Source organism: Aquarana catesbeiana, linkage group LG06 (genome assembly GCF_042186555.1).
Source record: "Aquarana catesbeiana isolate 2022-GZ linkage group LG06, ASM4218655v1, whole genome shotgun sequence".
In the NCBI taxonomy this organism is placed as follows: Eukaryota; Metazoa; Chordata; class Amphibia; order Anura; family Ranidae; genus Aquarana; species Aquarana catesbeiana.
In genome coordinates this window covers 397543155-397556225 of record NC_133329.1, presented here as the reverse complement: position 1 = coordinate 397556225, position 13071 = coordinate 397543155, and the positions used below count along the sequence as shown (strand labels likewise).

General features: G+C 43.9%; 1 protein-coding gene across 1 annotated transcript in view; it reads left to right on the top strand.

Annotated features, from left to right (window-relative positions):
- The window catches only part of LOC141148078 (forkhead activin signal transducer 3-like), a 54413-nt gene extending 42550 nt beyond the window's left edge, over positions 1-11863 (top strand). Inside the window, exons 4-5 of the mRNA XM_073635230.1 lie at positions 7814-8011; positions 11859-11863. Of these exons, the coding sequence (XP_073491331.1) occupies positions 7814-8011; positions 11859-11863 (203 nt within the window). The remainder of the gene's footprint in view (positions 1-7813; positions 8012-11858) is intronic.
- Positions 11864-13071: the final 1208 nt, after the last annotated feature.

Below are 13071 nucleotides of genomic sequence, written 5' to 3'. Positions count from 1 at the left end.
ACCCGGGATTCCTAGCCAATTTGTTTATCAACAGAATCCATCCATGAATCTGTGATTTTGCAGTGGCAGTGTGGAGGACAAAAGCAGAATGTCACCCATGCATCCTGGGTGGCATCATTGACCAAATATGGTCATGGCCATATTTGGTGAAGGACATCACCCAAGTTCCCAAGGCCATTTGTTGATCAACAAAAACCACATGGGGATCTTTCAATTTGCACTGGTAGTATTGTGGGCAACATTGTTGGGTGGTTGGACAACACCATTGGGAAGGTCATCATGACTGTCGCTGGATTTACAATGTGGGATATTATTTTTCCATGATGTGGGGGTTTTTATGTACTTTTTACATTGTTTTGGTGAATGAGAGAGAAGGGGTCTTCTTGTACCCTGTACTTATTTCCCTATGGAGGGGCTGATTATCTGTGGACCACCTTCTTATAAAGGTAATAAAACTCAAGAATAATTGCGCTTATTAAAATTTTTTTTTTGTGTGAAATAGCTGCCAGCATCAAAACAGTGTGGTGCACCATGCAATGATAATATATAATGGTGGGTGAATGCAGCGCTATATGTAATCAGTATATAATTATGTGGTAATTAATGCAGGTAATACTTTATAGAAAAAAATGAACAAAGTGAACAAACAATCACAAATAAAATGAATGCAGCACTATATGCAATCAGTGATAACGTAAGATAACGTACCCGCATCCTATATATAATTGTGTGGTAATTAGAGCAAATAATGCTCATACAAAACTGAGCAAAATCAATAGACAATCATAAGTAACTAAAAAATGTCCATAGTAATGAGAAAATCTATTGACATGTGCAAAGCAGTATTCTTGGAGTGAGATGAAAAAATGAATGTAGATGGTAGTTTCTATTCGGGAAGGAAATCTCATGCACTCAAATCAGCATATAAGGTGGCAGAAGTGAATACTCTTACCAGAGGGGATGGACACAGTCACCATACGGTGGAGTGTCATGCGAGCTTTGGGGATCCAACAATCCCTCAGGTACTGTGCTGGAAGACCATACCGATAGATTCCATCCAGGACAACCGTAGTTTACTGGGTGGTGTATAGATCCACATCAGATAGGAGGATGACCTTCAAAGGCAGCAAGCTCCTGGAGATGGGGGGATGACTTTCAAAGGCAACCGGCTCCCGGAGAGGGCGACTTCCACCTCTTGTGAGTTGCATTAGTAAGAAGGAAAGAAGATCTCCACCTTCAGAAGTCACCTAATTAGTAAATAGAATCCACCTGTGTGTTATTTAATCTCAGTATAAATACAGCTGTTCTGTGAAGTCCTCAGAGGTTTGTTAGTGAACCTTAGTGAACAAACAGCATCAAGAAGGCCAAGGAACACACCAGACAGGTCAGGGATAAAGTTGTGGAGAAGTATAAAGCAGGGTTAGGTTAAAACAAAATACCCCAAACTTTGAACATCTCACGGAGCTCTGTTCAATCCATCATCCAAAAATGGAAATAGTATGGCACAACTGAAACCTACCAAGACATGGCCGTCCACCTAAACTGACCGGCCGGGCAAGGAGAGCATTCATCAGAGAAGAGCCAAGAGGTCCATGGTAACTCTGGAGGAGCTGCAGAGATCCACAGCTCAGGTGGGAGAATCTGTCCTCAGGACAACTATTAGTCGTGTTCTCCACAAATCTGCCCTTTATGGAAGAGTGGCAAGAAGAAAGACATTGTTGAAAGAAAGTCATAGGAAGTCCAGTTTGCAGTTTGAAAGAAGCCATGTGGAGGACACAGCAAACATGTGGAAGAAGGTGCTCTGGTCAGATGAGACCAAAATTGAACTATTTGGCCTAAAAGCAAAACGCTATTTGTGGTGGAAAACTAACACTGCACATCACCCTGAACACACCATCCCCACTGTGAAACATGGTGGTGGCAGCATCATGTTGTGGGGAGGCTTTTCTTCAGCAGGGACGGGGAAGCTGGTCAGAGATGATAGGAAGATTCATGAAGGCAAATACAGGACAATCGTAGAAGAAAACCTGTTATGCCGCGTACACACAAGCAGATTTTTCAGCTAGACTGGTCCGACGATCTATCCGACGGACTTTCTGCGGACTTCCGACGGACTTTCCGAACAAACGGACTTGCCTACACACGATCACACCAAAGTCCGACGGATTCGTACGTGATGACGTACGACCGGACTAAAATAAGGAAGTTGATAGCCAGTAGCCAATAGCTGCCCTAGATTCAGTTTTCGTCCGTCGGACTAGCATACAGACGAGCGGACTTTTCGATAGGAACTGGGTCCTATGAAACATGTTCCAAATCTAAAGTCCGTCAGATGTTCGACCAAAAACTGCAGGTCCTATGAAGCCCACACACGATCGAATTGTCCGCTGGACTCGGTCCGTTGGACCAGTCTGGTCAAAAAGTCCGCTTGTGTGTACACGGCATAAGAGTCTGCAAAAGACTTGAGACTGGGGCGGAGGTTCACCTTCCAGCAGGACAACGACCCTAAACACACAGCCAGAGCTACAATGGAATGGTTTAGATCAAAGCATATTCATGTGTTAGAATGGTCCAGTCAAAGTCCAGACCTAAATCCAATTGAGAATCTGTGGCAAGACTTGAAAATTGCTGTTCACAGACGCTCTCCATCCAATCTGACAGAGCTTGAGATATTCTGCAAAGAAGAATGGGCAAAAATGTCCCTCTCTAGATGTGCGAAGCTGGTAGAGACATCACCTAAAAAAGACTTGTAGCTGTAATTGCAGAGAAAGGAGGTTCTACAAAGTATTGACTCCGGGGGGCGCCATACAAATGTACCCCCCACACTTTTCACATATTTGTTTGTAAAAAAAAATTGAAAACCATTTATCATTTTCCTTCCACAATTATGTGTCACTTTGTGTTGGTCTATCACATAAAATCCCAATAAAATACATTTATGTTTTTTGGTTGTAACATGACAAAATGTGGAAAATTTCAAGGGGTATGAATACTTTTTCAAGGCACTGTATGTATCTCATCTGTGCATTTAGCTGTTTGCCTGGAGTTCAGCTTTAAGAACAAATGCGCCAGACACGGTAATGATAGACGTCTGCAATTTCTCAACGCATACACATGACTCGAAACCCGTGACAGATTGTAAAGTGTTAAACCCCTGTCTCCCCCCCCCCCCACACCAACCCCCCCAGGGAAGATCTTCAGCCGAGAGTAGTAACAAATTACTGACATCATTATCATGTAAAAAAAGGTCTTTGAAAGGTTTCTGTCGGTATCGTGTCACAGGCAATGTGGCTTGTGTTGACTTGATTGCGTTTGTTTTGGGTGTACCTGCATCGGCACTGGAAACGGCTAGGCCTCCTCCGCATGCCAAACTCACTCACAGCCGATTTTACAAACGTCCAGAGGCCCCTCTATGACGTTAAATGGCAAAACCTGATTTTTTTTAGCTCCTGGTTATTGTCCTTTCTGATGCAAAGAAGGGTGCAGTGTAGGGGACTTTTTATAGAAAAATGACTCACTGCAACCGATTCTGCATAAGAATGCAATCAATCAGTTCAACAATCACTGCTAGTACAGATATGCCTTTGACTGATGTCACCTAGGAACCTTTTACAAAGCTTTGTCGACCTGAGGGCCACAGCCCTGTTACATAGAAAGGACTGGGAATATTTGTGCCAGACGTGACATTTTACCATCACTCTTTCAGGAACACTTCAGGGTGTTTTTATAAAAAAAAAAAAAAAAATTGCATAACTTAACCTCATTCTGTATGAATGGGGCTAAATTGAAAGTTCTTAGGCTATATCCTCTGCAGAGCGAATGCTAGTCATTGAAACAAAAATGACGAATGGGGAAAATACTGCTTTATGGACACTAGAGGGAGCTCCTGTGACACTCAACATCATCTAGCGGCCAAAATCTGGCATTTTCACACTGTTGTTTAAACAATTGCTGCCTGCCCACAGTACATTTACTGCGGCCGAGCGGCGCGAGCAGAGGTGCAACTAGAACTTTCAGGTCCCCGCTGCAAGAGACCATAAGGGGCCTCCCTGACCCCCTCCCCGACGGTGGCAAAACGCCAGGGCCTGGTCCCAAGTGCGAGCCTTTGGCATTTTTTTCGCCACTGGTGTCAGTAGTTTTTTTATTTTTGTTACTTTATTTTTTAGTATTTTTTACCATTTTATTTTATGTATTACTTGCTTTATTTATTTATTTACAATTTTTTTTTTTTTTTATATATTTTTTACATTTTTTTAGGAGCCCCCCTGGAGGGCTTTGGTGAGATATTGGGGGTCTAAACAGACCTCTGATGTGTCACCTTTTGAGATAGAGAAAGAAGATTGAGGACACAGCCCTTAACCACTTGCCGACCGCCGCAAGCCGTTATACGTCGGCACAATGGCAGCGGTGGGCAAATGGGCGCACCTGTACGTCCCCTTTAATTGGCAGGGCTAGCGCGCGCGCGCCCGCTGCGTACAGCGTAACCGTGCCCCGCGGACTCGATGTCCGCCGGTGTCCCGGGGATCGTGTCACGGAGCCGCACGAACGGTTGGAATATCTGATATCTATATCCAGACTGGGAGGAAGTGGTATACTGACGGAAGCACTTAAGAGGAGTGTGGGACGTTCCGTGACAGGGGAGATGCCTATGTAAACAAGGCATTTCCCCGTTCTGCCTAGTGACTGTCAGAATGTCCGATCAATGTCCGACCATGTGTACGGGGCATTAGACTGCCGTGGTCTGAGGAAGCCCCCTTTCTGGTGGAGGGGGTGAACTCAGGAGCTGGGAGGGAGCCCCTCTTTACACGGTCATTGAGAGGTGTCTTGTATAGAAAAAGATGTACCTCCCACGGAGAGCTGGGACTTTAACGGCAATAAGTATACATAAATACAAAAATATACATTTTATGAAATAATTATACATATATACAAAAAATCAAACCACTAAAAAGTAGATGACAAAATTAGATGATTTTCTGTGGAGTCCAGACAGCCCTACGCGTTTCAGGACACAAACGTCCCTTCATCAGGGGAAAAAAGTCAGGAAGGAATTACACCTGAGTGGTCATCATGAGGTTATGCTGCTAGATCAGGGGCAGAAGAGGCATCGCAGACCTACACCACACTGTCACGAAGACTTAGATGTAATAAGTGGGCCACCAATTGTCCACACAAATCCCACAATGGAGTAGCAAGAGGCGGTGCACACATAAATATAGATTTTTATAAAAAGTTTTTGGTAAAAAAGAGACGGCGCTCCAGAATGTACAGCCTCAGTGTAGTCCAAAAAATGGAAATGAGGCAGAGGAGCAACAGTGTCCAGAGGCACATAGCACCCATATAGATCCTCCAATTTGAGTATGAATCTTAGAGGATTGTAACAGGCTGACTTGCACTGTGTATACTGTGTGGCGTCCGAAGCATACTCCCACCATCCATAGCAGTGGCCTTGAGAGGTGTCCTGGAACAGGAGCAGGAGGAGGACAGTGGGGAGCACTGCTGGACAAGTCATTCAGGAGGGATCCATGCCGGGGTTGGTGAGTGAGAAGCACAGTGAGAAGCTCTGGGAGAGACATGCCAGGATTGGATGTGAAGCCAGTGGGAGAGACTGTGGTACTTTTTTGGAGTTGAGTTACTGCAGCCAGGAAGGTTGGCAGGATTTCATTGGACATGCTGGGATCAGTAGTCCACCAAGTGTCAGAACAATTATTCTTCTCATCTTAAATGGTTGCTTTAGCTAAGGGGACTGCAGACCCCTGCCTGCAAAGGGCTACTAGGAAAATGTTAGGACTTATTCAGAGTGAGGCCTAGCCATGTGCTAACAGTGACAGGAATCTAGAATCGGACAGTATAGGAAAGTAAGTGATCTCAAGTAGTGTGCTGGAGGACATGTGAAGTAGCAGAGGCTGTCAATTTAGATTCAACTACCTTTTTTTCTACTAAGAAAGATTCATCATTTGGGCATCCCATGTCCCTTTTCCCCATCCAAGCTTAATCCCCTAATAAAAACAACAAAAACAAGCAAGAGACTGTTCATTGACTGGAGAAAGTGTGCCTAAAATGAATGTCTGACCAAGCAGGGTGATGTGTGGAGCTGAAACAAGCAAAAACCCATGGGGGCACCGCTACACATCTACCTAAGGGTGTCCTGGCCCTAACCCTCTCTCCCACAGTTCTGTTTAAGAGACAATAAATCTCTTTACATTCAAAAGTGTCTGGTGCCCACCTGTTCATCCAGCATTGCACCCACCATGCCTTGTAACCCACTCTACACAGAAGGATGGCAGCTCTCCATAACTCTGGAGGTCACCATAAGGCCTAAAGAGGCCTGGGACTTGGCTACACTTCAAAACAAAAACTATTAGAGACCATTTAAAATGTTTTTTTGGTGTCTTGGTTGCCAAAAAATATTAATAATGTAATTAACTCTTAAAGATACTGGTTAGGATAGAAATATGGGTATCAGGAATCAGCAGCAGGGATGACCAGACCTGTGTAGCTACACTCAGGAGACTGGGGCCAGACCAAATTATTTCAAGTAAGATTTATTTACAGTGAATCCAAGAGCCATCCAAATACCAGCAAACAGCAGGGTTATACTGTATGCCATAACCCAAAGGCAAAATACCTAACAAGCTAAATATAATACAATATATGCAAAATGAGGAATGTAGATCACAGGGTAAAAATAAAGAAGAGAGCAGCGCCATTTAAGTGCAGCGTGATAAAAACATTTTAATATAGGACAGACGATTTTAAACTCACAAGACTGTAGGGATTATAGCGCATGTGAAGTGGTATAGGAAGTTCATCCATTCAGATCACAGGGTAAAAACTGGAGATGCAAAGAAGGGGGGAACCAAGATTGGGATCAGGAACAAGGGGGGGGGGATAGGTACAAGGCAGCAGGTTTAGGGTAAAGGTACAAGCATACCTCCCAAAATTTTGAGATGGGAATGAGGGATACCAACTAGCAAATGTATAAAGGCATAAGACATGCCCCCGCCACACCCCTTAAAGGAGAATTAACAAAAGAAAGGTTAATTAAATCCACAAGGACTTTTTTTTACCACTACTATTCCTTTATATTGGCTTTTAAAATTTACAAATGCAGCAATTTATAAATCGGATGAAAGGTTTAGCTCTGGGAAACACTTTTTGAAAGATAAAAAGTGCATTTTATATACAACTATATAGATCAGACCAAAATGAAGGACAAATGATGGGGAAAGAGGGACAGAGGGACATTGCTCCAAATAGAAAATCAGGGACAGTTGGGAGCTATAGTACAAGGCAAAGAGCACAATAAAGAGCAGGAACAAGATAAACAGCTAGCAGCATCTGGTAGCAAAACAAAACACTGAAGCAAAGTGTAATAGTAGAAGAGGGACTAAATACTCTCTCAGCAGCCAGCATCAGGTGGAAACTGATTACTAGAATGTGCTGGGAGACACCCACTGGTGGACACTAGAACTACAACCTTCTGCTCTGGGAAGCACAGTGCCACCAGCAGGTAATCCAGGTCCTGACAGCAGGGGCTGCCATTCAGACGTGGGGATTGTTTTTTGTTTTTTTTTCTATGGCCCAAGCAGCCAATCAATTTCTCAACCACAGGAGAATACAGGACTTCAGGGCACCCAATGTCAAGGAGATAGATATTTGTGGGATCTAGCTGCTATTTTTTAACAATATTTTAAAAATCTATTCCATCTTAAATCTACCCCCTCAAACCTATCCCACTCATCTACTGGTGTCCCGCCACTCCAGCATATTTTTGTTTTTAAATTTCTGCATACATACTTTTTTCTTGCAGGAATCTTCTGTCTGGGTCATATGTTATATGATGTCACAGCTACTACAATGGTGAGTGGTCTTAAACACTGCTCACATCTTGGCATGTGCTTGGAGCAACGTGATGGTGCATCCCTAAATGGCATGTCCATGGCTCCAAAAGCTTATGACGATGGGAGTCATTCAACCTGGAAGAGCTGTGGTGCTGGATCTGGGAGTGGTAAATTTGCAGGAGACAGGGCTGGAGAGGGCAAAACTATCCATACAGGTTTAGATTCTCCCACATTCAGCCCATGGGCTGACCAAAAGAAAATCATTTCCATCACTTCCATGATAAACAGTCCCAGATATTTTATATGTGCATGCACAATGGCGCTGCCGTAAAGTGACCACATCTCATAGGATGCAGTCACTGCTCAGTCAATAATTTCTCCCCTGGCTCAGTCAATTTTTAGATCAAATTTTGTCCATCTGAGTGCTTGCAGGACCACCCATGGCTCCAATTTTGGCCAATTCGATAGGGATCGGCCAAAGTGCAAGCCATCTATGGCCAACCCAAGTGAGTATTGAAGCCAGAGCTTTTTTTAATATTTAAAAGTGGTAAAAAAACAATAAAAAATAGTCATTGTGCTTTGAGCTGAACCTGTGGAAATTGATAGCGCTATATAAGTACCTGTAATAAATAAATAAACCTGTGGTTTGCCCATGCAGGTCAAAGCAACAGGTTGACTTTTTTTTTTTTTTAAATCAGATTTTTTTAAATTTATTTATAAAACATAGAAAGAGAAAAAACTGTTAACAGGTTGACTTTAACACTAACCCCACTGGTTACACAGTATCTTCCCTTCATTCCTCTGCTACTCCGTTGGGCTTCTGGAAGTGAAATGGAATTAACCTCCAGGCAAATTTATACAGGGCTGAGGGCTCTCAGCTTGAATGGCCAAGTACCAGCTCTACAGTTTTAGGTGGGAAGAATAGGAGTCTGGGTCTGTAGGGATGAGCTCAGATTTGTTCAGATCCTAGTTTGAACCCACCTAAGCTATCCCATCGAGAAGCTGGCATGGCATCCTGACAATCATAAGAAGCCAGGGCATTCCAAGGCCCTCAGCAAATGTATACATGCTTCGGTCAATTATGATTGGCAGGACGCTGTGAGAACTTCCTAATGGGATAGCTCAAGTGGGTTCAGACTACAATCCAAACATGCATGAGCTCCTCCCTAGTTGCATGTTCTCCCTTTCCCAGATGTTCCAGGTATTTTTCTTCTCTCCCGGTGGCCAAACAGAGCAGGGGCAGAGGTAAGTGAAATTATACATAACCTACCAGTGGGGCCACCATTAAAGTTAGCCCTGGCTCCTGTGTCTTTACTGTCCCTTATGGTGACTTAGGGGCCGGCAGATGGAACCACGGAGCCTGAAAGGGAATGCAGCATCCAAACACATTGATAAGTATTGAATGCAGAAGATTTTTCTGGAGGCCAAAGCTCTTGAAGAAGGAAAAGAGAGGACTGCTGGAGAAGTATTAAAGAAAAATATTAAAAATTATCAAAAATATATGAAGTCAATTCCAGTATGTCAGTAAAATGTTTCCACGGGGCATCGTCCCAATCCAAACAATTGTAAAGAAACATGGTATACAGAGGACAATATGGACTCCAGGAATTTTTCATTGATCGTGCTTACAACTAATACCAAGGTAAAGAATGAGATTTTATTATGTGCAAAATGTTAAAATACCACCAGTACATACAATGAACAGGATCTTCTTAACTGCAACAGACATATGTTTGAAAGCCACAGAAAGCCCAATGTAATATATTTGGCTTAGTCTACGCATTTTACGGTAATCTTGCTTCTTCGGGACTGAAAAATGTGCTTTTATGTGTATTCTGATAATAAATCAAGGTCCAGCTACAACAGAAGTCTCCAAACTTTCTAAACAAAGGTCCAGTTTACTGTCCTTCAGGCTTTAGAGGAGCCGGACTGTGGCCTGTGGGAGTAAAATATGTCCTGGTGTCAGTGGGAGTAAACAAGGCCCCATTCTTGGTATCAGTGGGAGGAATAGTGCCCCATTGTTGGAGTTAGTGGGGGGGAATAGTGCCTTATCATTGTTGTCAGTGCGAGGAATATTGTCCCATCGTTGGTGCCAGTGCAAGGAATATCATTGGTATTAGTGAGAGGAAAAGTATCCCATCATTGGTGTCAGTGGGTGGAATAGTTCCCCATTGTTGGTGTCAGTGAAAGGAATAGTGTCCCAATCCAAACAATTGTAAAGAAACATGGTACTCATTGGTATTAGTGGGTATTAGTGTGAGGAATTAGTGGGAGGAATAGTGCTTCATCATTGGTGTCAGTGCAAGGAAAAGTGTCCCATCATTGGTATTAGTGGGAGGCATAGTGCTTCATCAGTGTCAGTGCGAGGAATATCATTGGTATTAGTGAGAGGAATAGTATCCCATCATTGGTGTCAGTGGGAGGAATAGTACCCCATTGTTGGTGTCAGTGAAAGGAATAGTGTCCCATTATTGGTATTAGCGCGAGGTATAGTGCCCCATCATTAGTGTCAGTGGGAGGAATAGTGCCCCATCAATCGTGTCAGTGGGAGGAAGACTGCCCCATCAGTGGTGTCAATTGGAGGAATAGTGCCCCATCAGTGGTGTCAGATGGAAGATTAGTGCCCCAAGGGCCAGATAAGGGCAAGCAAAGGGCCACATCCGGCCCCCTGGCTACAGTTCGGAGACCACTGATCTACAGCCTAACACCAACCACAACCAAACAGTCAACCGATGGTTGGTTCTGTGGCTGGCCACTTTTTCCAACCAGCCTGTAGGGGTGCGGAGAGAGCCAAAGAGGTATAGAAATGGACCCAATTTAAAAACAAAAGTCCCAGAGAAGATGTATATATCAGGCACGCAGTTTACAATGCACACAGCTACATAAACGAACCACAACACAGGGACATTTCCAAATGGAACAAAGCCAAACTCCCAGATGTTCCAGAGTCACATAGTACTCATATGGCCAATGACCATGTGTGTGACTGTGCAGTTGGGCTCCTTCCTCCTCTCCTCTGGTGATGGGGTGGGGGAAATACTCCAAGCCCTGGCTGCCTGATGATCCAGGGGCAGGTGCATAACAGCCTCGACTCAGGGTAAGCGAGCTGAATGACACTGGTTGTCATTCAACCTGAAATACTGGCGGTGTGACGGGAGTCTATTTGGGCGGAGGGCTTGTGGAACCCAGCTTACCTAAGTTGGGAAACTCCTTGTCCAGCTCCCCCGGCCCCACCTATGTGAAAGTCACCCTGTGTCTATTAGGGGCACAGGGTGACCGAGAACTCCAGTCAGGTCTGCACCAGACTCACCGTACAACCACACCGGACTCTGCATTTCTTTTTATCCCTGTTATCCTGAGTCTTATATGTGTGGTTTGTGTTGAAAGAATGAAGGGGATCTTCCACTTGGGACAGTAATATTTCTGAACAATATCCCTCAAGAAATATACGAAGATAAATAATTCCACTTTTCGTCTCAGACCATTGCTAGATAGTTTGAGGAGGGGTGGATCTTGCTATGTGTTTGTTGAGTGCCTGTATCCCATTGTTCTATTGTTTCTGTCTGCCTTGGGAGCAAAGTATTCTGGGATGTATATGTGTATGTGGATTAGATGCTAGAGAGGGAGGGGGGGATTTCTCCAGCAGCCCCTCCTAAAGATGGTCTAGTGCTGGAAAGTTGAATATACCTGTGTCTCATGTTACTGGAGGGGGTAAAGTTTACCCCGCCCTGTGTCATTATGCAAAGAAGGGGGATTGTCCCCTGAGTGTATATCTCTGTGCCTGTGTTTGAATAAACAGTCTTATGCTTCTTACCACCCTACTCTGATGCCTCGACAAGTGACTGTGTGGGAACTTGGATCATGCTGGTACTGGACAAGGGAAGCTTATATGGCGGACATACTCCTCTTGAGTATGGGGGTCCTTCACAGGAGGCATCTAGTGGCAAAAGTTTATTAGTGCAGTGGACAGTTTTGGATTACATTTTTAATATTGTTGGCCTCTTCTATTTTTAGTTTAAAACAAAATTGAGTTATACTTTAATATTCTTCTTCATGAGACGGAGTATTCGGTTTCTTGCATTGGGCCCATTCATGGCTGGTCCTCTTTACAATCTTATTGCAGATGTTGGGACATCTCCTCACCTGTCGCAGAGGCCCCCGGGAGAGCAGCGTCACAGAGCTTTGCACCTTGTATGGCTGCAGGCACTTCACGTTTCGCTTTAAAAATAACCCAGAAAGCAAACAAACTTTCTTTTCTCCCGGCCGTGTTTACGCTGATGATGTAATGAGCCAGCACCGACCATGAAAGAGAGGAAAAGATAACACGACATGCTTGTTTCGCCGATGACACAATACTCACTATAGAAATATTTCGTAGTCTCATACCCTGCTGTTACACAAACACAAGATTCCACTACGATAAGCAATGGGCATCGCCATTCTGCTCGAATCTTTCATCGTTCTAGGAAGAGATTAAACAAGATCAAATTAAACACATTCTGTTTTGAAAGAATGACACAATGCTTTCCATGTCGTTTAACTGTTGCACTGCAGGATATATTTATATAAGGTGGAACACCTTGCATTACATTAGGTTCCCTCAAATGCCCCTTGATACAGCTCATATAACTCAAGGCCTAGGCATCTGGTCACATGATCTCTGCTATATGGGAAGATCAGCCAATGGGAATGGTTGAGATGACATGGCCAATTGCCTAGGATGTGAGCAATACTAAAGGGAGCCATGAACAGCATTTTGTCTACAGCCGTAGCCAAAAGTTTTGAGAATTACACAAATATTAATTTTCACAAAGTCTGCTGCTTCCATTTTTATGGTGGCAATTTGCATATACTTAAGAATGTTATGAAGAGTGATCAGATAAATTGCAATTAATTGCAAAGCACATCTTTGCCATTAAGGTACCTAACTTAATCCCATAAAAACATTTCCACTGCATTTGTAAAGAAGGCTTCAGGGCGCCCAAGAAAGTCCAGCAAGCGCCAGGACCGTCTCCTACAGTTGATTCAGCTGCGGGATCGGTGGCACCACCAGTGCGGAGCTTGCACAGGAATGGCAGCAGGCAGGTGTGAGGACATCTGTACGCATAGTGAGGAGAAGACTTTTGGAGGATGGACTGGTGTCAAGAAGGGCAGCAAAGAAGCCACTTCTCTCCAGGGAAAACATCAGGGACAGACTGATATTCTGCGAAAGATTGCTGCTATAAGA